At 40.5% G+C, this 27332-nt stretch overlaps 1 protein-coding gene across 2 annotated transcripts; it reads left to right on the top strand.

The window, feature by feature from the left end:
- The first annotated feature begins 98 nt into the window (after positions 1-98).
- Positions 99-25691, top strand: NMRK1 (nicotinamide riboside kinase 1). 2 transcript variants are annotated; one of them, XM_045562584.1, is made up of 9 exons: positions 99-308; positions 4453-4516; positions 9399-9489; positions 9751-9799; positions 16080-16227; positions 16313-16384; positions 17004-17113; positions 19197-19280; positions 25324-25691. In XM_045562584.1, exons 2-9 carry the CDS (start codon positions 4488-4490, stop codon positions 25341-25343), a joined length of 603 nt encoding a protein of 200 aa, XP_045418540.1. In that variant the 5' UTR covers positions 99-308; positions 4453-4487; the 3' UTR covers positions 25344-25691. The 2 variants fall into 2 exon arrangements, with proteins under 2 accessions (XP_045418540.1, XP_045418539.1); XM_045562583.1 differs by lacking the exon at positions 99-308 and adding an exon at positions 8668-8947 and having other exon boundaries at positions 4460-4516.
- The last annotated feature ends 1641 nt before the right edge of the window (positions 25692-27332 follow it).

The following is a 27332-nucleotide window of genomic DNA, read 5'->3' as shown; positions in this document are numbered from 1 at the left end:
CAGGGCCGGCCGGGCCGCGCGCGTCCCCGACGGGAAAAGGCTGGGGCCGGACGGGGGCGCGCGCGCGAGGCCGCGCTCGCCGGAGCCCCGCCCCAACGGGGGCTGGATCCCGGCTCGGCGTCCGGCCCGGGTGGGGAGGAGTCCCCGGGTGGCCGCGTCTACCTGGCTCGGCTCTGACCCAGGAGGGCGCGGGGTAAAGGGCTGTAAGCCTCTCGGTTAGCGAGCCGCGGGTCGCGGCGGATTAGTGACAGGCGCGCGCGTGGCCGTCGCCTCTGCCGCTTTGCTTGCGAGGACGGAACTGGCGCCAGGTGAGTACCTGCCTGCCCCGCGCCGCGCCGCTGGAGCCTGCAGGTGTTTCCAGAGCGTTCCTGGGCAGGAGCCTGGAACCTGGTTGCGCCTTGAAAACCCCGCGGGGACTCTCGCCCCCCTAAGCGAGCTGCTACATGGCCTGCCGCGGAGGACGTGTCCTCATGGTGGCGTAGTGCTCTAACGCCCGGTAATAATCCTGAAACCCGGAGTGCTGCCTCCAAGAGACCGCACGGGTGTTGGGAGAGGTCACCAGGGACAGGATCAGATCTTGGTCACCACGAGACAGTCTCATTCCGCTAACGTCGGAGTGGATACACTACGGCCTGCTAAGAGTGGTTTTCACATTTTTTAATGGCTGAAAAAGAATCAAAAGAAAAATGATACTTTGTGGCACGTGAAAATTACATGGAATTTAGACTTCAGTGTCCATAAAGTTTTATTGGAACACAGCCACGCTCATTTGTTTATGCTATGTCTGTGGCCCCTTTCGCATTACTACCTCAGGGTTGGGTAGCTGCCGGCTAAACCTAAAACATTGACTATTTAGCACTTTGAAGAAAAAAAATCTGTCAGCTCCTGATGTAGCAGATTGAATCTCCTCTGGGAGGCAAGAGCTAGCGCGTACAAGGAAGGCAGTGGCATAAGTTCAAAATAGCAAAGCCGATATTGTAAACCAGTTGTCTATTTCGGGAAAGGAAAATTGAGAAGAAATGACCATTTACATGTGAACCTACATAAAATGAAACTTAAGAATTTCTACTAGGGATTGGTAAAAGATAAGAGTGTTTCCAACAGGGGAGGGGCACGAGTTGCATTTTTTGAAGCTTCAACTTTGGGAAATTTCAGCTTACCAAACGGGAGCAAAGTTTAAACAATAGTAAGAAAAGACTGCCCTATCACGTGGAACCAGATAATCAAAATATTTGTTGAATAAAATAAATAAGTGAGAAGTCCTGAAAACATTTTATTCTTTTTCACATGTCAGACTGCCCTTTGCACGAGTTTGAAAAGCACAAGACTTTGTCCTCTTTGAGACCGTTTGCGTTAGGCAGTCGCTATCTTCTTTACAGTCTACTAATTCTGCACCTGTCACTTTTGACCATTCTGCAGTGTCAAAGCCAGAATATACCATGTTTAGTAGTGAAATGGATTAAACACAGTAAACACATAAGAATTATGAAAAACTCAACATTTTACGTAGGATAAAAAAATTATAAGAAATAAAACTTAGTCATATTGGGGTTACTCTTGGCTATCCTAGTCTGTTCTCCTTCCCCTGTGCAAATGCTCTCTGTCCAGGAAAGCTTTGCACACATTGGGAGGGTAAACTACATAAATATTCCATGAGATTGAAGGTGGGTATATTCCTAGTGATAGGATGCCCTGAAATAATGAGGCCAGAAAGTTCAAAGGGTTGTCTCTGGAGTCATCAAATGATTTACAGTTTGTAGTTGATTGAGCTTGTACTTGCTTCATGAAGTCTGCTGCTGCATACATTTAGAACCTGGCAACTCTTGATTACAAGACTTTTAACTTTGATTTTTAACAGTTCTTAAAGAGGGCAATAGGCAATGGAATAGTAGAAAGTGATGTGGAAGGGGACGATGCCGGGCCTGAACTTGGAGTTCACCTGAAGCTGCCCTGTGCATCAACACTGTTTTTGAACTAAATGGCTTCAGGGATTGCTAGGCCCACCCCCAACTCCACCCTAGCTACTTAACCCAGCCACTTGTCTTGTTTCTGCATGTCCCAGTTTCCCACCCCTCCTATCACATTGTCACCTGCTCCTTGATAATGGTTGTATGCCCAGCATTCACCCAGACACTGCTGTGGATAAGCCCAGACTGCTAGCTAATGCAGAGTTGGGGGTTCCTGTTTTGGTAAAAACTTTTAATTTCACTGCGGGATTTCCCTCCCATGCGCAGGGGATTTTATAAGTAGGTTTACTTTTATCTCCAGGTTTCTGAATTGCTAGAGTTGCCACAAAAATAACTCCCTCAAACCTATTTCTGGTGCTACAGCCATGCTCACTTGTTATTTGCTTGCCATGTATTGGATGCAGTAGCCACACATGTATGCACAGATGTGGCAATTAGAATGGGGACCAGTACTTTCTTTTCAGTGTGCACAGCAAATATATGCCCCATCAATAATACATCAATAAGAATGACATCAATTATACATCAGAGCCTGACAATTAAGCTAGCACATGTGCAACATTCCTTCTTTGCTCTTAGTAATAAAGTGCTTTTTAGCAGCTTGGAGTGATGCAAAGAAGTTAATTGGTTTAGTTTCATTTCTGGCTTTTCCAGTGCGCTAGCTGTGTGACCTTGAGCACATCATCCATTGTCTGGGCCACTTTCCACTTCTGCAAAATGAAGGGGTGTACTAAATGATCTCTAAAGCTATATACTTCTCCAAGTTTGAAAATTTATGCTTCAACAAGGTATCCAGAAATAAGCAAGGTGGGGACAACAAATGACAAAGGCTTATGAATTTTTATTCAACCAAGTGAGGACATCCATTTTCTACCATCTACTGACAACATAATTTCATAATTTATCACCAAAATAGTAAGAATGATACCACCTCAGGATAAAGGGTAGCCTCTCCCTTCCCCAAAACAGGATAGTTGTCAGCCTTGCACTGACATATCAAAACTTAGACTAGGGTAAAATAAAATTAAAAAGCAGAAAAATTACAACATAAAAATTTATTTTACAATATTCATTGTCTGCAATTTTTCCCTTGATATGCCATGGCAATTTGAATTGAGATACATGTTCAACAGTGTAACTCTGGGTGAAACTCAAATGTCCAACTTGTTCTGCTATTTTATTTTTGTCACAGTTATTATTGAATTCTTGTCTCACATAGGCTTGTTAATGAAAGTGGAACCCAACCTTAAGCAATTGTACTCCATGTGGAATATTCTGGATAAGGGAGAAGAAGCCAGGGAACAACAGCCCTCTCCCCACTTGGCTCTTCTCCACACCCCTCCCCAGGGGGAGCATGGACACAGATCAGGATGGGAGCACTGCTGGGGGGGCTCTAGCTCAGCGCCCCTCACCCGCCTGCTGCACAGCTGAGGTCCCTGACCACCCACGCTGCACAGACAGCAGTAAGGAGCAGCTGTCAGAGACGACCTTCAGGAACCACTATTCTGAGCTTCCCTCCAGCTGCGCTTCACTTTTTCACTTAGAGATGAAAATGGTCCATTGTAATATCCAAGGACTGCTTTGGTGAACCTTAGGGGTATGAAACTGCCCTCCACCCCTTGGATTAGGAGTCAACAAAACAGCCTGTGGCTTAAACCTGACCTTCTGCCTGAACATTTGCAGTCGGTTTCATGACAGAAAAGATAAGCTTTGAAATCCAGTTAAGGGAAATGTTAGCCCAATAAAAAAGGAATTCCATTCTTGTCATTAGTAAATCTGTATGTCATTAGTAGGCCTGTAAAAAAAAATGAATTATGATTATATTTTGAATTTCATAACAAATTTTGTGAAAATTTGTTTTTCTTTTTGTTATGTAAGTCCCTACATAATAACCCAGATTTTGCCTCTTGCCCCACGGAGCCTCAAATATTTACTATTTGGCCTGTGTCCAAAAACTTTACCTAGTTGGGCCCTAGACCTAGGCTTTTGGGAGAGGAAATAGTGCCCTTGAAGGGCATTAGCTTCTTTTTGCCCCTGGCCAGCGGCGACTTTCTCCCTCTCCCACAAGGGGAAAAAGAGAGGCCTGCCCAGAGGGATCCCTGCTGAGAGAGTGCGAGGTCATACCCAGGGGGTTGAATCATGCAGGTGGAAGGTAACCTGGCTATGGGGAGGGTGAAATTTCAACTTCATAGACCATACTATGGCCTAGCAACTCTTCCACACCTGGAAAACAGAGAGATGTTCAAGGGGTGTGCTTGGCCATGAGGGCTCTTTCAGCTCTCCTGACATTGGCTGACAGGCCCTGAGCATGCACCAGCTACAGTGGCAGTGGGAAGCTCACTTAGGAAATCTGGGTAATGCAGGGCTGGGGTAGCTAAGAGATTGCTGCCATCTTTTCCTCCCAACTGTCGCTCCTAATTTAGGACTGACTGTCTCACTTCTCTAGACATCTAAATGATACACATTTGATTTTTTTTTATTTCAGGAAATATTAGGAAGACGTGATTTTCAAAGCTAATTATGAAAACATTTACCATTGGAATCAGTGGGTGAGTAATTTTGCTATAAACAGCTGGTCAAAATACCAGGATGTCCAAATGGTGTTTTCATGTGGCTGGGATAGGGGAAGGAGAACCAGTGGGGATTCCAGAGTCCTGGGGAAGAGCAGGCCACTGTGGAATACAAAACCAGCGGAGTCCTGGCTACAGAAATGCCAAGAGGACGTGGAAGACTTTCCTATAAACAGAGAAATAGAAGAGTCAGTCAACAACGTTTGCCTACTTTTCCATTTATTTTTCTGAGCCAACATCAGAAGCAAGACCTAGTTGGCACTACTTTGGTTCAGGGTGATATATCATTCCCCGTGTGGCTGCTCCTCCAGCGTGACATAGGAGAAGATCTGTCATATCTTTCCTGTTATGGCCAGCTTCATGCATGTGGAGTACAGAACGACCTCACCTCCATTTCTTTTCTGTCATACTTTGGGTGGCCTCCATTTCTTTTCTGTCATACTTTGGGTGGCCTTATGTCCCAGGTACCCTGGCATAATTATTAATCGTGTGCCCCCTCCCTCTCAAAAGTGCTCTAAATTATATGGTCATCCTCCCTATGCTACCAGAGGCAGGCCTGGAAATAAGACATCAGCAACAACTAAAAAGGGCATTATTTGTTTTGCTATCATGTTCATCTTTCTTCCATGCACATTCGTATTATATATGGCCCAATTAATAAAATATTTGAGGTTATTAAAAGGAAAAGTTTATAATTCTGAGGAGACCATTGTGTTATTATTACATTGCTATACTAAGTCATCCATTAGAAGTGAAATTTTTTTTTTATTGAGACAGTCTTGCTCTGTTGCCCCGGCTAGAGTGCCGTGGCATCAGCCTAACCCACAGCAACCTCAAACTCCTGGGCTCAAGCAATCCTTCTGCCTCAGCCTCCTGAGTAGCTGGGACTACAGGCATGTGCCACCATGCCTGGCTAATTTTTTTCTATATAGATTTTTAGCTGTCCAAATCATTTCTTTCTATTTTTAGTAGAGACGGGGGTCTCGCTGTTGCTCAGGCTGGTCTCGAACTCCTGACCTCAAGCGATCCACCCGCCTCGGCCTCCCAGAGGGCTAGGATTACAGGCGTGAGCCACCGCGCCCGGCCTAGAAGTGAAATTGAGTGAACTAAATGTGAGAGCTCTGCCTTGCCTAGCCTCCCATCTAATCAGAACTCAAGTTCAGTTTTTCTCTGCAGCACGTCTCTTGTCCTTCCCTTCCTTTTCACATTCACTGTCCTAATTCAGGCCGTCATTTCCTAATTCTAGTCTCCCCCTCCTCATCTTTCCTACACACCTCTGCCACTTTAATCTTCATACAAAATGTTTTAATTTTTACTCTGCTTGGTGAATAATACTCGATGGTTCCCAGTTATCTGGAATGAAATCTGAATATCATGGTATATGAGGGCCATCCATAAATAACAAAGGAAATTCATTAGCTTGAGGGGTAGGCAGGCTGCAGGAAAGGTTTGATACAGGAGCTCAGTGGTATTGCCAAAGACAGTTTCTTCCTCCTCTGTGTTTTTCTTCATTTGGGTTCATCCAGGCAGCCCGTTGTGACTTCATGCGTCTTCATAGTCTGCCACTGCTGGGGGCGGGTGCTTCTCTTCCCCTAGGTCATGGGTCTCCCTTTGACTGGACCAGCTCCCTTCACATACCCCGAGTCACTGTGGTGGTAGGGATGGGATTACATTATTGTTTTAGGCTGGTAGGCGCTGTTCTGGAGTTGAGAGTGGGACCAGTCACTACCAGGCCTCAAGAAAAGGCAACCTGGGGAGGCAACTATTATACAAAGTCCACTGCAGGGTCCAATCCAACTGTCATTCTTATGTGTGTGAACAAGATTTTCCTCTTCTCTGTTCCAACACAGTGCCCTCCACCTAGAAACCTGCCTCAGCCCGCTTCTTGCCACATGCATGAGGGACCATCATAACTCCCTAAGAAAGCCTCCTTTCTGCTATCTCTTCTTCAGCAAGTGTCATGATTTCATTTCGGTGCTGCTGCTTCTGTGAAGCCCATGCCAGACTCACCTACAGTGACTTCTGTTCCTGCCTTGCATCCTTCTTCCAAACCCACTGTGCTGTCTTTGTTGTATGCTTAACCACATACTGCCCTATGAAGCAAGACTGCAGGGAATATTAGGGATTCTGAAGGAATTCGGAGGGCATCCATGAACCTCCTGAAAATTTAACATATGTGTGAAGATGTTCATTTTTCTGGGGAAAGGGCTTATAGCTTCATCAGATTCTCACAAAGTTCCACAATGTAAAAAAGTTTAAGATCCATGCTGGAGTTAGACTTTGTAACTTCTCCCTAACCCACTGTCATGTTCCAAATACAGTGAGCCCTCTTGTTACCTGGCACATAAAAAATAAATGGGCCAAGAGTTGTGCATTTATTTGGATGTTGTGAAGAAAGAAGGGAGTGACACCAAGTAGTCAGATCCTAGATAGAACATGCTCTGAGCACTCTTCACCTGCATTTGGATAGCACATGCGAGGGAGGTTGTGCGCATGCCTGGGGGAAGGCTGAGTCCTAATCTGTTACCTGACCAGGACAATTGCATTTCAAGTTTGAGTCCTAGGTTCCAACTTGTTCAATACCTTTTCTCCCCTCTCCTCTCTATGACCTAGACTGGTCCATCTCCAAGGCTTGTACAAAAATGGAGGGCTTGTTTCTCATTGGCTCCAGCTAAGTCAGTGAGGAGGGATCTAATTAGTAGTATTGGTTAGACTGCATGATCTTAACAAAGAGATAAGTCTAGAAAAACACATTTTCTAGCCAGATTGCATGTATCATAATAAAGTTACCCATTTACCGTCTATTTTAAACCAAAACTCAGTTTCTGAACTATGGACATTCAGTATGGTTTACAGACATTTTTGTTAAAGAGGAAAAATGTCATAATATTTTCTCAATACATAGGGTAACGTCCACCCACTTTTCCTTGTTTTTAAAGAGATTGCCCATGTCTTACCCAACTATGTATTGTAAAGTTAAACAAAAAATCTCATTAACCAAGTTCTTCTACTTTGTAGGCGTAAGATGTTTGGGTAATTATTGAATTATATGTAACAAGCTATTTTGATGAATAACTATTACTTCATTTTCCCTTTTCTAGATTATAAACATTTTGAAATTGATCTCCTCTGGGATTGAACACAGGTTCTTGCAAATAGATGTATAGTCAGGAGTTTTTTTTGTGCTGTGGACATTTGGTGGTGTGGTGAAGTCTTGACTTCCTCAGAGTGATGGTGGTGGGGTTTTTTTGTTTTGTTTTTTTTCTGAGAAAGGGTCTCGCTCTGTCACTTAGGCTGGAGTACAGTGACGCAATCATAGCTCAGTGCAACCTTGAACTTCTGGGCTCAGGAGATCCTCCTGCCTTGGCCCCCCAAGTTACTGGGACCACAGGCGCACACCACCATGCCAGGCTAATTTTTTATTTTTTTTGTAAAGATGGGATCTTCCTATGTTGCCCAGACAGGTCTTGACCTCCTGGCCTCAATTGATCCTCCTGCCTCAGCCTCCCAAAGTACTGGGATGACAGGCATGAGCCACTGTGCCTGGCCCAGAATAATGGCTTTAAATGCACAAAATAAAATACAGAAATACAAAGGAAATCAGTTATATTGAAATACAGTTATAAAATATTTTAAAAGTCAAATTTGTGACATTGTGATACATATACTTCTTTGTTAACATATTAAATAACAATACCCAGTGGTGGGTCTAAAAATAATGAGCATCAATAATACTTTAAGATATCTACCCCAACTATTACATAATATGAAAATATCTATGAGGGTGAGGAGTGGAAGGAGGGTGGACGATGTGGTGGGAGGTTGCTTGGTGGGTACGATGTGTGTTGTTCCAGTGCTGGATGCACTGAAGGCCCTGCCTTCTCCACAGTGTAATATATCAATGGAACAAAATTGCATTTGTACCCCAGGAATACATGCAAATAAAAAAAAGTTTTAATAAAGTGCAATAAATACATAAACTGTAGGTGCTCTAAAAAAGAGAGTATCTGTAATTTCTCTTGGTGACAAAGTCACAGGTACTTACATTCCTTATATTTATAATTAAAGGAAATTCTAAATTTTTGTTAGAATTCAGTGAAACTAAAAATGTAATTTTTTTCCCATTCAAGTTCTCAAAGACCCTGAGTTCTGTCCACAGACAGGCTGAAGGTGCCTAAGCCCCAGGTTAAAACGCCCTTTGAGTGAATGACTGGATAGAGAAGTGCCTCCTGGGTGTGCTGCTGGATGCTGGGAAGGTAGACATACAGAGGAGTTCGCTGCCCATTCTCAGTCCAGCCAGGAGGGACAAATAACTGACCTGATGTGACAACCTACAAAGAACCCCCCCACCTACCCCACAAGGTGAAGAGAGATGGGGAAAAGGAGGCATCACAGAGAAGGGATTTCATGGTAGGCCTGTAATAAGCCACTCTATCTTTTGCACTGTACACTGGAACAAAATCACAATGACCATGTGCAGTTTTACACACTTGGACTAAAATGTGCTACTCGTATTCTCTGTGTTGCATAGCAACCTTGTGAATGTTTTGCCATAGACAAAAAGTACTTTGCTTCCAACACACTATCTGTATTTTTCAGTCTTAGCGTTGCCCAGATCACTTGCCCAATAGTTAATTGCCTTTCTCCTCCATCCTTCCCAGCTTATTTCTTATCATTTAGTACATCATATCTGCCAATGCCCATGGTTTTGCCAACAGAAAAAGCAATATCTATGGAAAAAAAAAATCACTTTTTTCTTAAGTAAATATTGCTTTAAGTACTTATTTTTAAAAGATCATTTTAAAGTATTTTATGTTTTTTAATACATTTTCCTTCTTGGCATTTTTTTTCTTCGGTTTAGTGTGACAAATGGTGGGAAGACAACACTGGCTAAGAATTTGCAGAAACGCCTTCCAAATTGCAGTGTCATATCTCAGGATGACTTCTTCAAGGTATCCGTAAAACTTCTTAGATCATTTATTTAACATAAAAATGTTTAATGACAAAATTAATTGAATGTAGCTTTTATGCTGAAGGTAGGCTCGGTGCAACAGTGTCATTCATCCACCAGATGGCACCCTCTATGGGTGCTGATCTTTGCTTTTATTTATCATCACCCAAGCATTTATTAAAGGCTTATCTCCTCTTTAGTCTATAATTGCATTATTTCTACCCTACACATTATTTTAATGGGCACTTTATTATTTTTCCAGCCACAGTCTGAGATAGAGATAGATGAAAATGGATTTTTGCAGTATGATGGTAAGTAGATTAGCTTGTAAAACATTATGTGCTTGTTGTTCATTTTTTTTTTGAAACTCAAAGAACTTCACTCCCTATGAAGACAGTCTTAAAATGTGTTTAAATATTGCTATACTTTAAACCTGTCTTTGTAGGTTTCAGATTTATGGTTAACTGATTTATGCTGAATTATTTAAAGAAATGCAATCCTTTTCCCAGTTTTGTATTTAAAACTGAAAACATTGGAATGATAGATTTTTCTCCTGAAGCTGGGGCAAGATAGGTTCACTGTCCCTCTGTTCGTTCCTGCCATGGACACACATACGTAACTGTACTTACCACCTGGAATCCCACCCCGTGAGAGAATCTTGCCTAGAGCAACCCCTAAGCTCTCATCCACTCAGCTTTCCTTCCTGGTGGCCAAAGTACTGGACAGCTGTTTTGTTTTGTTTTGTTTTTGTCTTTTCACTGCTCAGAAAGGTCTGTGAATATATTTTAGATGGATTCATCTCATTCCTTTACCCGAAGCTGGCAGTGTTTTGAAGCCAAAGGATTAAAGTCCATCAAAAATATTTATCTTCCTATAGAGAATATCATGCTAATAAACAATGTTATATTTAATGATCTTATTAACTTTTATAATTAACAAGATGATCATTGAGTACTTTCGTAAACTAGCAACAGAAAGAGCTCCCTTAAAATGTCAGAAAGCATATTCTTTATTTTTAACTTTGATAACCCTTTGGAAAAATGTTATATAATCATTTTTTACAGACACATGATAGTTTTAAGCCAGGCAATACTCTTGACTCACTCTGTGTTCTTGTGTTTTGAGCTGCAGCCAGGATATTTTTTTTAATTCTCTTCCTCTTGTCCAAAGACTAGTGAGAAAAATTATTACGAAGTAAGAGAGAAACCAGAAAAACCTGTTTTCAACAATTCCAAAGAGGTATTATTCCTACTTTTTTTTTATGACCGCATCTTAATTAATTACATACTAACCACTCTATCACCTTGAGTACAATGGCATCATCATAGCTCACTGCAGCCGCAAACTCCTGGGCTGAAGCAGTTCTGCCTCAGCCTCCTGAGTAGCTGGGACTACAGGCTCGCACCACCACACCCAGCTAATTTTTTTACTTTTTTGGAGACAAGGTATCACTATGTTGCTCAGTCTGGTCTTGAACTCCTGGCCTCAAGCAATCCTCCTACTTTGGTCTCCCAAAGTGCTAGATTTATAGGTGTGAGCCACTGTATCTGGCCTGTTATTCCTGCTTTTTAATGAATTCCTGCATACTGGTAAGAAAAACTAATATCCCATTACAAAAAACGTCTAAGGATGTGAATAAACTATTCACAGAAGTAGTAGGTTATTTCATTAATAAATGTACAATAAAGAGTCAACCTGGAAGAATTGCAAATTACTTTTTTTCCCCACTTACCAACAAAGATTTTTAAAACAATGATAATTATCTAATGCTGTCATGGGCTCAAGAAAACAATAACTCTCATATACTTTAGATGGAAGTATAAACTGATCTACCTTTTTAGAAGGGAGGTTGGTCATATGTTCCAAAGACCTTAAAATATTCATACCGTGAGTTCATGTATCACGCATCTAGGCATATATCTTAAGAAAAAGTTAGAACTATTCAGGTAAATGTACAAATTTAAGGTAAGTCAAAGTGATACTGAAATCTTTATAACCATTAGTAGAATAGTTTAAAAATGTATAACTATCAGGTTTATAGAGGAAATAGATAAAATCATTACAATATAGTTGATAGAAAAAAAACAATATAGTTGATAAATACAAAAAAGTCCAAAACAGAGAAATAGAAAATCAAAGGATGATGGAGAAATAGAAAATAACAGTGAAATGATAAATTTAAACCTAAATATATCAGTAACTGCATTAAGTTAAAGGAACTAAAATACCCCAAGGATTGTCAGGCTGCATTTTTTTTCTAAAGCCAACATAAGCTCCTCAAAAGAGATAGACTTGGCTGAGCGCGGTAGCTCAAGTCTGTAATCCTAGCACTCTGGGAGGCCAAGGTGGGAGGACTGCTTGAGGTCAGGAGTTCAAGACCAACCTGAGCAAGAGCGAGACCCCGTCTCTACTAAACATAGAACCGGGCATGGTGGTGCGCATCTGTAGTCCCAGCTGCTCGGGAGGCTGAGGCAGGAGGATCACTTGAGCCCAGGAGTTTGAGGTTGCTGTGAGCTAGGCTGACGCCATGGCACTCTACTCAGGGCAACAGAGTGAGATCTGTCTCAAAAAAACAGAAAAAAAGAAAATGAAAAGAGACTTAAATATGAGGATGTAGAAAGATAGGCAGTAAAAGGCTAGAAAAAGATATACTATGGAGACACCTACTGAAAGAAAACTGGTATAACTCTACTAGCTATAATACCAGACGTACTTTAATAAACTTTAAGGCAGAGTATTGCTAGAGATAAAGAGGGATAAATGGGTTATTTCAACAGGAAAACAATCTAAAATTAGTATGCACCCAATACCATAACATGAGAATACATTAAGTAAAAGCTGACAGAACTAAGAGGAGAAATAGGCAAATCCACAATTAGTGTGGAAGATTTTAACACAACTTCCTTTGCATTATTAGTTTGCTAGGGTTAGCATAACAAAGTACCACAGACTGGATTGCTTAAACAACAGAAATTTCTTTTCTCATAGTCCCAGAGGCTAGAAGTCCAAGATCAAATCGTCTGCAGGCTTGGTTCCTTCTGAGGGCTGTGCCAGAGACTCTGTTCATGCCTCTCCCCTGGCTGCTGCTGCTTCGCTGCAGTCTTGGGCACGCCTTGGCTTCATCTTCTCATGGTGTTCTCCCTGTGTGTGTCTGTGTCCACATTTTCCCCTTTTGTGAGTCATGTTAGATTAGGGGCATGCCCTACTCCAGTATGACCTCATCTCAACTAATTACATCTGCAATAACTGTATTTCCAAATAAGGTCACATTCTGAGCTATTAGGATTTAGGACTTTAACATATGAATTTTAGGGGGACATAATTCAACCCGTAATGGTAACTAATGGAACTAGCAGATAAAAAGTACTAATGATATAACAGATTTGAACAACATAATTAATAAACTTGACCAAATTGACATATATAGAACATGCACCCCAGCAACAGCAGAATACACATTTTTTTCTCAAGAGTACATGGTACATTAGCTCAAACAGACCATATAAGCAAGGGCATGGAGCAAGTCCTAATAAATTTTTAATGGATTAAAGTAATATTAATACAAAGATATCCTCTGATCACAATGAACTGAATTAGAAATCAATAACAAAAGGGTAAATAGAAAGTTCCAACTGTTTGAAAATTAAGCAGTACCTTGTTTTCTGATTTTTAAAATCTTTTTCTAGTGGAAGATTTCAAACGTGCAAAAGTAGCTAGAAAACTATAATGGCCTCTCTCATGGTTTCACCGTCCAGTTTTAATAATCATGAACTCTCGGCCAATTATATTTTAGGTATACCCTCACTCACTTTCTCCTTGAAACAGAATCTCATTCTGTTGCCCAGGCTGGAGTGCAGTGGCATCATCATAACTTCCTGCAGCCTCCCACTCCTGGGCTCAAGTGATCCACCTGCCTCAGCCTCCTGAGTAGCTGGGACTACAGGCATGCACCACCACCAGCTATTTTTTAAATTTTTATAGAGATGGGGTCTCGCTATGTTGCCCAGGCTGGTCTTGAACTCCTGGCCTGAAGCAGGTCTCCTGCCTTGGCCCCCCAAAGTGCTGGGATTACAGGTGTGAGCCACTGTACACAGCCCTTCTGTATTATTTGGCAGAAAATCCCAAACATCATTGCATTTTATCTTAAGTAAAACACTTATATATTCTATGGGTCAAAAGATAAATCACAATAAGAAAATATTTAACTGAATGATAACAAAACTGCATAAAAACTAGTAGGACTCCTGGTTCCAGCCAAGATGGATTAGCCCCATTCCTCTCTGGTCCTCCCTCTTACAACTACAAACCCTGGACTTAATAGAACAGACAAGGGAAGACTGAACGATGAAGAGGGCAGGCTGGCTAGGGACTTGGGGACTTGAGGGATGACATGGCCATGAGCTCCTTGGGTTTTCTCTTTGTCTCCTGTGTATCCGGGATGAGATGCTGGAGAAGTGTACAACATGGAACCATCAACAGGCACAGACAGAAGAAGCACCAAGAGACCTGTTCTCTGTAATCAAAGGACCAGGAAGAGGGTGGCCTAGCAGAATAGAAAACGTTTTTTGACAATATCCAGCCTACTCTAAGCCAAATACGGGAGGAAAAACCATCTTCCCCTCATGGTGTTAGCAGAGCCTAATGGGGAGCTAGACTTCCAGATCCACCCAGCATCAGCTAGGCAGGGTGAGTTGGCACTCCACATCACCCACAGGGTTTGTATCAGAGGAGCCAAGCAGGGAACTGAACTTCCACCCCCACCTGACAACACAGAAGCAGAGGGAGGCAGTGTGAAGCAGAGCAGTTTGGCACTTCAGCTTCCTCACTCCGGTAGTGTCAGCTCCTGTGAGCAGGACCTAGTGGAAAACTGGACTTCTACACTAACCTTGCAGCAATGAAGCTGAACTGGACTCTGCTTTCCCCCTTTTCCCCAAGGAACCGCCCTCCATCTGCAGGCCCAGCAGAAAGCTGAAAATCCACTCCCACCCCCGAACCTGCACACTACACCTCAACAGGGTGACTGCCAGCAAAAAAACAGATTAAATAGGATCCAGAATCTCATAACATAATACCTGAACTTTCTAGGACACAAATCACTTGTCATACCAGGAACCAGGAAATCTAACTCGAATAAGAAAAAACAGTCAATAGGCACCAATACCATGATGACATAGATGTCAAAATTAACTGACAAGAATTTTAAAGCGGCATTATAAAAAGGCTTCAACAAGCAATTGCAAACATGCTTGAAATACATGAAAAATTAGAAAACCCCATTAAAAAAGTGTAAGTGTGAAAAAAAAACCAAATGGAAATTACAGAACTGAAAAAATACAATGACCAAAATGTTAAAACTCACTGGATGGGCTCAGTAGCAGAATAAATATGACAGAGGAAAGAATCAGTGACCTTGAAGACGGAAAGACAGAAATTACTCAATCTGAACAACAGAGAGAAAATAGACTAAAAAGAAATGAACACAAGTGTGGAACAGTAACAAAAGTTCCTAATATCCGTATCATTGGAGCCTCAGGAAGACAGGAGAAAGAGTATGGGACTAAAAAAGTATTCAAAGAAGTAATGCTGGAAAACTTCTCAAATCTGGCATAAGATGTAAAACTTCAAGAGTCTGAGTGATCCCCAAACAGATTAAACGAGACTGATCAAGAAAAAAATAGAGAAGGCACAGACCACAAATATCAAACGCAACAAAAGTAATATTGCTATAGATTCTATAGACATTAAAGCGATAGGAGGAGATTAGAAACAAACACTTTATCCAAATGAATTTGAAAACTTAGATGAAATTGACAGTTTCCTTACCAAAACTAACACCAAAACAAAGAAAAAAATTTTAATAGTTCTGTATCTATTAAATAAATTAATCATAATTTTAAAACCTTCCACTAAAAATACCTCTAAGCCCAGGTGGGTTGATTCAGTAGTTCTGGGGTGGGGCTGAGAATTTGCATTGCTGACAAGTTCCCAGGTGATGCTGATCCTCCTGGTCTAAGTACCACCACCCTTTGAGAACCACTGGTATAGGCTGCTTTCCTAGATTTGGAATTGTTAGCTCAAAAAAGTATGCACGTTTTAAGTTTGAAAATAACATATTTGTGTTCTTCATAAATTTTTTATGGCTTTTTATCATTTATCTATAAGAGCTCTTTCCCAAACACTTACGGATATTTTCCCCAGTGTGTCATTTATCTTTCAAACTTATCTATAGATATTTGTCTTCCAAAATTTTAAAATTTTTGTGTAGTCAGGAGAGAGTAGAAGTTATAAGTGAAGCAAAGTTAGCCATTAGTTTATGACTGTCAAAACTAGTAGTAGGAACATGGGAGTTCAGTGTACTTTCCACTTTTGTAAATGTTTAAAATTTTCCATCATAAAAATGTTTTAAACACTCTAGTTTATCAATATTAGAGTTTTAATTTATTACCTAAAATATTTGTTACTAGGTATTTCAAAGGGTAAATAAAATAATGTTATTTTATACATTTACAGAGCCCTGGATAGGCTCATCCTAAAAAGTCACATCACAAAATTTTTGTTGTATTGATTTCATATTTTTGTGTTTGTTTGAAGTGCTTGAAGCACTTAACATGGAAAAGATGATGTCAGCCATTTCCTGCTGGATGGAAAATCCAAGACACTCTGTGATATCAACAGACTGGGGAAATGCTGAGGAAACTCTCATTCTAATCATCGAAGGTTTTCTTCTCTTTAATTATAAGTAAGCATCTTTACTCTAATATGGACTCTGAATGAATGGGAAAAAAAAAAAAAAACCTTGTGTACTAAATATGCTGTTATTTTAGGCCCCTTGCCACTATATGGAATAGAAGCTATTTTCTGACCATTCCATATGAAGAATGTAAGAGGAGGAGGAGGTAAGTTTTAAATTTATCTTTGTGGATTGTAATTCAAAAGACTAAATTTAGGAAAAATGAGGAAAGCAACATTATTGAGCAATGTGTATAGCTCATTTTCCAAACAAGGAAAACTTTAACTCTTTTATACAAGGAGCAAAACGTTTTTCCATAAATGGTCATCCACTGTTAGGAAATTACTTTTCTAAGAAAAGGGCCTTATATCTAGCTATTTGGCTCATCTCTCCTAAAGCTTAAAACAAAGCAATCCCATGTTGATTATAATTTTGAGTTAGTGGCTCTGTATTCTGCTACAGCTACAAAGAACATCAATTAGTTTAAGGCTTAATCTAACATGCCAGTATCTCTATCATTATTTATACTATTTGTCTCTTAATTCTTTCATAACACTAGAGAAGTAAAAGATATTTATGAATGATAGTGAATTACAAAGTTAATTTTAGGATCAGAGAACTAAATCCATTTTATTATCTTTCTAACTGCCATTGAATCAGAACATGTAGCCTTAATCCTATTTAGATTTACTCTCTGAGTGATTTTCCTATTATGCTGACCATTATTATTTTACTTTATCAATTGTGTGTTTCTGTCAAAATAAGTTTCCTATGTGTTTTGATAGTACAAGGGTCTACAATCCTCCAGACCCCCCAGGGTACTTGGACGGCCACGTGTGGCCCATGTATCTAAAGCACAGACGAGAAATGGAGGAGAACGTCACGTGGGAAATTGGTAAGTGCCTTTTCTTCCCCCATTCAAAGCCTTTTACTCATCTTTTATCTCAGAGTACAGAAAAGAAAGGACATGTAGAAGATTATAAAGGGATACTTGAGGCAGAACACTCTGGGCTCCCCCTTACAGCTGGTTCTCCTGTTCTCCAGTTTCTCTGTGGCTCTTGTCAAGCTCTGGACAGTTATTCATTCCACCAGCATTGAATGATGCCTTCCACGTGCAAGGTGCCACCCTGGAGCTCACTAGTTGAGTGAGGCAGAACCAGCCCCTACCCTCATGCAGGTGACATTTTCTCAGGGAAACAGGCATTATAGACATTAGCTGCACAACCGTGTCCTTTCCAGCTGTGATTAAGTGTGTCTGACACCAAGCTCTAGGGGACTGCCCAAATCCCAGTGGTAGGGGAAGACATCCTTGAAGAAGCCACATTTAAACCAAATTTTGATGGGTGTAACTGAATAAAGGGAGGTGGGTTGGGGGGATGGAAGATCATCCCAGATGGGGTAGGACACACAAAAAGGCCAGGGGGCAGGAGGGATTGACCAGTGCCTGAAATAAAGCTGGTGTAGAGAAAGCTTTGTGGTAGGGGAAGCCAAGGGAGAGAATTGATGCTGGTGACGTAGGCAGGGTCCAGACCCTAAAAGGCCAATAGGCCAGATAAAGACTTTGGTCATTATCCTAAGAGAAGAGGGAAGCTCTCTACGGAGAGGTTTAAACAAGGACATGATTCATACAAATTCTTGTTCTGGTAAGCTCCCTCTGGCTGTGTGGAGGATGGATTTAGAGGGTGTTATATTGGATGCTTGCACTCAGTAGAACTGGGTGATAGAATAGATACAGAGAGGGCGGGAAGATGACAGACACCTCAGCAACTGACAGGTGTTATTTCAGAAAACAGGAAAAAGCGAAGGAGTTGCAGATTTGTAAGGGAGGAATGCAAGTCTGCTTTGCACTTAACGAGGTTGAGGTGGCTGGGAGACATAATGTAGCAATTTGGATCTGTGGCTTGAACTAAGAACAGATGATTGGAATATAGATTTGAATGCAGAGAAGATGGTGGAAGTCTGTTGGATAAAGCAGAAGAAGCAGAGCTGACATACACTTTTCACAGGAAAGGGGGCATGTCCATATTGTCAGAAACCTGTTGACCTGCAGGATAAGTGGCTGTGTCAGAGCTGAGCAGAAAGCACATGGAGCTCGTCCCCTGGGCCAATGCTCCAGTTCTGGCTGCACCACTTCCAGCTTGGGCCATGGGTTGCAGGGAGGTCCTCTTGCTGCCTTTCTCTCCCTTTTCACCTAAAATGCAAATCTAACCGTGCTCCTGCCCTGCTTGAATACCTTCAGTGGTCTCCATGTCTTTGGGATGACATCCAAACAGCTAGACATCAAGGCCTCTAAAGACTAAGGCACAGCCTTGTTCCAAAATCTCATTTCTCATCTGTTGCTGCCCCCCCCCCCCGACATTCTAGCCATTCCAAACCATGCATCTTTTTATTAACAGGCAAAGTTCTCTCGTACCTCTCTGCCATGTTGTTTTCTGACTAGAAGTCCCTTTCCTTCCTTTAACCTAAATAACTTCTACTTTTTCTCTAAAGCTGCTTATGCCAGTTTTATTAAAAATACATATCTTCTGGGCCTGGTGAATTCTGACTGAGTACATATGTCGCAGAGCCCAGACCACTGCATGGTTGAAGAAGCTTCACAGGTGATCCTAATATATACGTTAGAGAATTACTCCCTTACATGACCCTCTTGGGCAAGCATCCCTTCAGTGCTGCTGAAGTACTACATGCACAGTGCCACTTAACTCCTTTCCTTCTTTCTTCTTTTTTTTCTTTTCTCTTTTACTTAAATAATTGTCACATAAGCCAGTGTGGATTTATCTGTAACAAATAAAAACTTTTGCCCTATTGTACCCAGCTGTGATCTATTTTTTTAATTGCTATTAATTTCTTTTAAGGTATGGTCCTTGGTTCTTTGGTTGAACCTGTTGGCATCTGTGAGAGATGTCGGGTGCCAAAGTAAACATCCTATGTTAATAAGCCTGTTAACATTTGAACTGCCCCTCTTTTCCCATTCTCAGTTTACCTAGATGGAATGAAATCTGAAGAAGACCTCTTTTCACAAGTATATGAAGATATAATGCAAGAACTAGCAAAGCAAAAGTGTAAGTATTGTGCTATCAAAGTGGATGGTAGAGGAGTAAAACAATTCATTACATGCCCAAGAATGGCATACGAGAATGCTAATGTAGGACTGACTGTTATTCATTCATTCTTGGCTTTGAGGATAATTTAGAATCAGAAATTCTGTATAGGTTTGGAGACTTGATTATTTTGTTTGTCAATTCTTGTTGTTGTTGTTGTTGTTGTTGTTGTTGTTGTTGTTTGAGACAGAGTCTCACTCTTTTGCCTAGGCTGGAGTGTCATCAGATTAATAGCTCACTGCAGCCTTGAACTCCTGGGCTCAAGCAATCCTCCTGCCTCAGCCTCCTAAGTAGCTAGTACTACAGGCACATGCCACCATGCCAGGCTAATTTTTTATTTTTTGTAGAGATGAGGGTCTCACTATGTTGCTTAGGCTGGTCTTAAACTCCTGGCCTCAATCGAGCCTTCCACCTTGGCTTCCCAAAGTTCTGGGATTATAGGTGTGAGCCAGTGTGTCCAGTCTGTTAGGTTTTTGGGGATGAAACTATTTACCCTTTGTTATATCTCTTAAGGATATTTATGTTATTTAGTTTAAAGTTTTTAATGGATGGCTGTCCCCAGTGGAGTGGAATTATCATTTGGGCATAGTGATATATCTGATAATTTTGTTTTAATACATCTGGAGTGCTTTTTTCTTTTATTCCTTTAAAGACTTTCCATAAAATTTCTATTTTTCCAAATAGCTCAAAAATAAACACAATAGGTTGGTCTGAAGGTAGTGAGTTATCTCACTTGATTGTTCACAGTCAGTTACAGATTGAACTCCTTGTTCAACTACTTTCCCCCCTCCTCACTACTGCACTTGACTAGTCTTAAAAAAAATAAAAAAAAAATGGGCCGGGCACGGTGGCTCATGCCTATAATCCTAGCACTCTGGGAGGCCGAGGCGGGTGGATCGCTCGAGGTCAGGAGTTCGAGACCAGCCTGAGCAAGAGTGAGACCCCATCTCTACTAAAAATAGAAACAAATTAGCTGGCCAACTAAAATATATATAGAAAAAATTAGCCGGGCATGGTGGCGCATGCCTGTAGTCCCAGCTACTCGGGAGGCTGAGGCAGAAGGATCGCTTGAGCCCAGGAGTTTGAGGTTGCTATGAGCTAGGCTGATGCCACGGCACTCACTCTAGCCAGGGCAACAAAGTGACACTCTGTCTCAAAAAAATAAATAAATAAATAAATAAATAAATAAACAAACACAATATTTAAAAAATTATTTATGGAATGTTTCTTTAATGTTTTCCTATTGGACAACACTTTTTCCAAGTGATGAAAGTCCACCTAAATCAGCCCTAAGCAAAAAGAAAGTACAGGGGTGACAGTGACTTCAGGCTCAACTGGCATAAGGAGCTCAAATAAAGTGCTCAGGGTTCTGTCTCAGTTCTGCTTTGTGTTCGGGTTTATTCTGAAGTCAGGCCCTCTCCGCGGACAGATGTAATGTCTGTTGGCAACATCATCTTCCTCCTAGGTCCCACAGCCCCAGTATAAAAAGAAAGTTTATCCTTTTTCAAGATTGTCTATGAGTTGATAAATGTTGGAACTGGGTGTTAAGTATAAGGGGGTTCATGGTATTCTCACTTCTTTTGCATGTTTAAAATTATTTAAACAGTTTTTTAAAAAGCAGTTTTCCATTTTAGTCCAGATGAAAAGTTCCAGAGAAGACACTGATTGGTCCTACGTGGGTCACATGACTCACTGAACCAATCACTATGGCTAGGCAGATGGCATACTCTGATTGGCCAAAACTAGATCATATAGCCTATCTTTTAATTAAATACTCCACCTAGGACCTCCAGATTTAAAACATTTCCCAAAGGGAAAGCAGGCAGGAGCTAGAAACTAGAAGGAGGATGAAAAAACACGTTGGAAGGACAAAACTATAGATCTAGCTGCTGTTATATTTGAACTATTTGGATTAAAAGGATTTACGTGGCTAACACGAGCAAAATGCAGTCATCAACTGGCTCAAGAGAAGACAGTGTGACTCACGGTAGCAGTGAACAATTTCACATGGGTGTTTTGGTGAGAAGCAACTGCCCTAGTCCAAATGTCACCTCTCAGTAAGAATTAGATTCTTGTCTTTCATCTTCAATAAATTCCTCTCTGACTGCCCAACTAGGCACTTCATTGATGCTAAACACTCCTAATTTCAGGATCAGCCCTTCCTGTAGGCATGAACCCATTCGAAGAAATTTCAGAACCACTTTAAAATTTCTTCTTGCAAGTGGAATTTATAATCCTTTCCGTATATGCCCACCCACCCCCGCCATCTGTTACTCTGATGAAAGACAGGCCTCCAGTAATGAAGCTCAGAGCACTGACATGAGTGGATATAAAGAGGGTGTGAGGGGGAGGAGGGGGGCAGCCATCCTAAATGATAGCACATGAGCCAGAGCCACTTCTCTGAGAGTTACTGGCTCCCCTTTCGGGCACTAATGAGATGGTTCTGGGGGTGTCTCAGCTGCTGGACACCTGTACTTCTCTGTCTTCTCAGTAATGGCCAGTGCTGGGGTCCAATTCTCCTTTAGTGACTAAGTCATACCCTGGAGTTTGGCCTTGTGATCTGCTGGCTGATAAAGATGAAAGGAGCCTTGGTTATGTAGTTCAGGTAAACTGTGTCCAGTTCCATTTCAGATCCTGCCTGGCCATCTGTTCCAGGTCCAGAAACAGCTGACATGTTTTGACGGGTGCTGCAAGCCCCAAAGAAAGGACATTTACATGTATGTGTGACAGCCCTCCTCTTTCCTTGCCTAGAGGGGGGTAAAGAAGTATTCAACTATGCCATTTAAGGCTATCATGCTTCTGTTCTAGATACTGGGTAAAGTTACAAAACAAAAAGAATAACAGGGCCGGGCGCGGTGGCTCACGCCTGTAATCCTAGCCCTCTGGGAGGCCGAGGCGGATGGATCGCTCGAGGTCAGGAGTTCGAGACCAGCCTGAGCAAGAGTGAGATCCTGTCTCTACTAAAAAATAGGAAGAAATTATCTGGCCAACTAAAAATATATATAGAAAAAATTAGCCAGGCATGGTGGCGCATGCCTGTAGTCCCAGCTACCAGGGAGGCTGAGGCAGTAGGATCGCTTAAGCCCAGGAGTTTGAGGTTGCTGTGAGCTAGGCTGACACCACGGCACTCACTCTAGCCTGGGCAACACAGCGAGACTCTGTCTCAAAAAAAAAAAAAAAGAATAACAGAAATATTAGAAGAGACATAAAATCGGAAGCAGATCAGCTTTTTCTACCTCCAAGATTTATGTTAGTTTTACTCAGTTACATAAAATACTGTTTTATTTTTAGTAACCCATCACCTTTCCTCATCCTTTCATCCACAGTATCCTGGCAAAGATGGCCTGAGGAATCTTCAGCATAGCCTTGTTTAACCCTAGTATGACACTGAGCTAGCTGGAGAGGCCTTTCGGATGTTTCAAGTGACTACTGTTAAAGTCTTTTCTCATAATATCTCGTGAATCTATTTAGCTAATTTTTCATTCTAAGTATATAAGATCATAATTATGATAAAGTAATAATGAAAGGGAAACAAAGATTAGAATTGTTTTTTGTTTATTGATACATAATATTTTATATATTTATGAGGTTCGTGTGAGTGCTTTCCACATGCATAGAATGTGTAATGATCAAGTCAGGGTATTTAGGGTGTCCATTACCTTGAGCATTTATCATTTGTATGTGTTGGTAACATTTCAAGTTCTCTCCTAGTCTGCTATCTGCTATCAAACATTAGAACTTATTTCTTCTTATCTAACTGTAAGTTTGTACCCATTCACCAACCTCTGTTCATTTCCCCCTCCCACCCTCACACCTTTCCCAGCCTCTGGTATTTATCCGTCTATATCTACACATGATACATTTTTTTTTTGGTCTCACAAATGAGTGAAAACATATAGAATTTGTCTTTCTGTGCCTGGATTATTTCACTTAACATAATGGCCTCCAGTTCCAACCATGTTGCTACAAATGATATGATTTTATTCTTTTTTATGGCCAAATAGTATTTTATTATGATTATGTGGCACATTTTATTTATCTATTCATCTGTTGATGGACACTTAGGTTAATTTCATACCTTCGTTATCATAAATAGTGCAATAAACATTTGAGTGCCAGCATCCCTTTGATAGACTGATTTTTTTCCCTTTGGATGGTACCCAGTAGTGGGATTGGTTGGTCATATGGTAGTTATTGGTTTTGGGGTGTTTTTGTTTGTTTGTTTGTTTGTTTTTCAGAAATCTCCATACTGTTTTCTTTAATGGTTGTACTAACTTACCTTCCCACCAGCAATGTATGAGAGTTCCCTTTTCTCCACATACTCAGCAGCATCTATTATTTTTTGTCTTTTTAATAATAGCCATTGAATTTAGTTTTTAATGAAACAATAAATAACCCAGGAGAGTAAGGATATGGAGTTATACATTTAATTTAATCCTTATTTAAATCCAAAGCATAAGGCAAAATTTAATCATTACCTGTTCTCACCATAACAAAGCAATCTAGCCACCAGGAACGTTCAAACTCCCTTTTGAAATGTTTATTGTCACCTCAATATATAAACATACTAATTATAAAAATATTTTAATATAAAAGCAAAAGAGTGGAAATAATCACCTGTGTTCCCACCAATCATCAATGTTAACATTTCAGCGGGTACCTATCCAGTCTTTTTGCTGTTCATATCGGTCTGTCTTTTACAAGCCTTTGCAAGGGCAGTGTGGTTAATCAGCCATGCTATTTCTGTTTTTAAATTAGCATTTAATATTTAAGTAAAATATAAAACTTGACATTGATATTTTAGTCCAAAAGATGTCTCACATGCCTAGTTGCAAATCAAAGGAATAAGAATTTGCAAAATAAAAATTTAATTATCAAATGTTTGTGTTTTTCTATTGGTATTTTTACATTGAATTTAAAATATGTCTGGCTATAAAATAATACTTTAGTATAATTATCTAATGTAATAGTCCAAATTAACGTGAGATCACTTAACCATTTCCCAAGTGTTGGATATTCAGTGTTGTTACAAGTGTCACATTGATTAATAACATGCTGTCTAAATATCTGCACATATTGTTTGTTGGTTTTCTTTTTCTTTTTCTTTTTTTTTTTTTTTTAAGAAACAGGGTCTCACTGTGTCACCCAGGCTGGATACAATGGCGTGTTCATAGCTCACTATAACCTTGAACTTCTGGGCTCAATCAGTCCTCTGGACTCTGCCTCCCAAGTAGCTGGGACTATACAAAACCAGCTAATTTTTTTTTTTTTAATTTTGTAGAGACGGGGTCTTGTTATGTTGTCCAGGCTAGTCTTGAACTCCTAGCCTCAAGCAATCCTCCCACCTCGGCCTCCCAGAGTTCTCAGATTACAAGTGTGAGCCACTTTGCGTGGTGGGTTTTCTTCTTTTTGAATTATATCCTGGGGGTAAATTCTCAGAAGTGGCACTTGGTCAAAGGGTATAATCATTTTTGACATTTTACATATTTCAAAGATGAAATATCACACTAAAAAAAAATGTGTGTTCTCCATCATAAGCCGTGTAATAAGAAGGTGGTAGAGCTTTATGAATGAATCTCTAAGCCAAATCAAGTATTTAGCTAGATTTCCTTCATTTAAGGAAAAGGTTTAAAGGTAATAATGCTTCTTTCCCCACATCAAGGATAACCCTCCAAAACAAGAATTATACTGCAGCCAGTCACCCTTTGTGATTTTCTTCTAGTCTTCAAACTATTAATATTTCATTCCCTGAAGTAAGGGGTTAATATACCAATTACAAGTGATATTGGATATCTATCTGATATTTTCAGGTAGGCTTAAAATTTAGTGCAAGGATGAAAAGACTTGGGACTTGGACCCTATTTAGTTTTACAGGAAACCAGCATTTTTGGCTCTAGAATCCTTATAATCTTAACGTCCTTAGATTTCTTGTTGTTGGTGTGAAGATTTACTAAAATGAGAGTTGGAATTCTCCATTAATTTCTTTTTTATATTTATTCCCTAGGTTTGCAAGTAACAGCGTAAAGATGGAATGCAACAAATCCTTCCTGGAGTGATTTAGAGAAATCGAAGGAATATGTTTAAGAACCTAAACCAAAATACAATATGTACTGTGGTGCGATGACAGCTATTGTTTTATATGTTTGTTTCTTATTGCACATGGTTTTCTCGATGTGTAGAACAGTAAATATCCCTGCCAATGGACAGGAATTGACCTTAACAAGTTGCCCCCATTCCAGGAAATGCGTAGATACAGCATAGCTCACAGTGAGTCAGAAAGTCTTCACTTTCTGGATGTAGCTCTATAATAATGATTGTCAAACTCTTCTGACTAGAACCCAGAGTAAGAAATAAAGATTACATCACAATCCAGTATATATGGAATCCATTGTGTGTGTGTTTGTGTATATGTGTGTAGGGGTGTGTGTGTGTCTGTGTGTGTGTGTATATGTATATACACATCAAGTACCACAAGACATTGGCCTTATGTATTATGCACTGTGATTTTTTCTATTTTTAATTTTTTAAAATGTTAGTTTCAACCTACAGTTTGAAAAATACTGCTCTGTACCATCCCATACTAACACCACCTGCAAATAATAGCATTACCAGGAGTTGCGGTCACGTTGAATAAATGAACAATTTACTGCAGTGTCTGGGGGTTTTTGAGTGTTTTGTTGTGTGTTTTTTTGCGTGTATCTAACACCATTGTATGTCACACCATTGTATCTCTTATGTTGAGACTTTGTTATTGATAGGGGTTTTTTTCCTCCCTGCAGTTTATTTTGTTTTTGTCAAACAATGGTCTAAAAATCACCAAAATAAGCAGTTACTTGAATTGTGGAATTCAGGGGACCTCTCTTTGGAAAGCACAGGCAGAAGATCTGAGTTATGTGATCTCTTGAGGCCACTTCTAATGATGGAATTTAAATTATGCACTGATCAATCTTTTGTTTATTAATAGCAAACAGATTGCCCACAAATGTCTCAATCTTTATAAATATAAAATATATTGTTACATTAACTTTAACCATTTTCTACAGACTCATTCGATCAGCTCTCATTATTTATTTCTAGCTAGGTTGCACTCAGGGATGGTCAGGGGGTTCTTTGGGTCCCACACTACAAAAAAATACAAAACAAAAACAAAACCTACACTCATATTACAGTTCATCCACTTAGCAGCTATGACTTCAGTTGAGCTATTTTAAGTCTTGATTTTCTCTTTTTAAGATGGGGCTATCAATAGCATTTAGTATGGGTGTAGAGTAGAATAAGGATCAAGTTTGAAATCCTTAATGTGGCCTGCAAGGCCCTCTCTGATCTGGCCTCTGTGTGCCTCTCTACCCTCATGTCCCATCCAAACTGAGTCACATAGTCACTTCTCACTGCAAGGGAGGCTGGGAAGAAGATGTCATGATAGGTTTGGACCAGTCCTGACTCTTTGCCTTGGGATATTGCCACGGAACAACATCACGCAGGTCTTTCGGCAAGGAAGGAGGAGGAAATAGGAAAGTAACTGAAAGTGCCTACCACAGCTTTTTCTGCATACACTCCCTGGCCATCATTTTATCAAGCTTAGGTTGCTGTAAATTATGTTATTTATACAGTAGGAGGTCTGTTTTGTTTTTTAAGGATAAAAATATAAACATGATTATTAAACTTCATTTCCAAGAATTTCTGAAATGCCTTCCCCCTCTATAGAGGTACGGCCCTCCTGACTGAGAATCATTACACTTGATTTTTCTCCCTGTTTAGCAGAGAAAGTCTCTTTATCTTGCAAAATACAAAAAACAAAAAACCAAGCAACAGGCATTAAAAATGGAAGCATTCAAATAATTTTGGGAAGAAATAAGTGTCTTTTTTCTTCTCCCCACTCTCCTCCCCCCCACCACGGAGACAGGGTCTTGCTCTGTCGCTCAGGTAGAGTGCAATGGTGTCATCGTAGCTCACTGTAACCTCAAACTCCTGGGCTCAAGTGATCCTCCTGCCTCAGTCTCCCACATAGCTGGG

This window comes from Lemur catta, chromosome 10, assembly GCF_020740605.2.
Source record: "Lemur catta isolate mLemCat1 chromosome 10, mLemCat1.pri, whole genome shotgun sequence".
In the NCBI taxonomy this organism is placed as follows: domain Eukaryota; kingdom Metazoa; phylum Chordata; class Mammalia; order Primates; family Lemuridae; genus Lemur; species Lemur catta.
Note: the sequence above shows the minus strand (reverse complement) of the source record. Positions and strands in the feature narration are given on the sequence as shown.

Excerpts from the sequence above, each read along its gene's own strand:
- NMRK1 (XM_045562583.1), top strand. The coding sequence starts at position 8,910 with ATGGGGAAAAGGAGGCATCACAGAGAAGGGATTTCATG. Across the intron at positions 9,490-9,750 it reads CTCAGGATGACTTCTTCAAG|CCACAGTCTGAGATAGAGAT; the intron begins GTATCCGTAAAA and ends TTATTTTTCCAG. Across the intron at positions 19,281-25,323 it reads AGAACTAGCAAAGCAAAAGT|GTTTGCAAGTAACAGCGTAA; the intron begins GTAAGTATTGTG and ends TTTATTCCCTAG.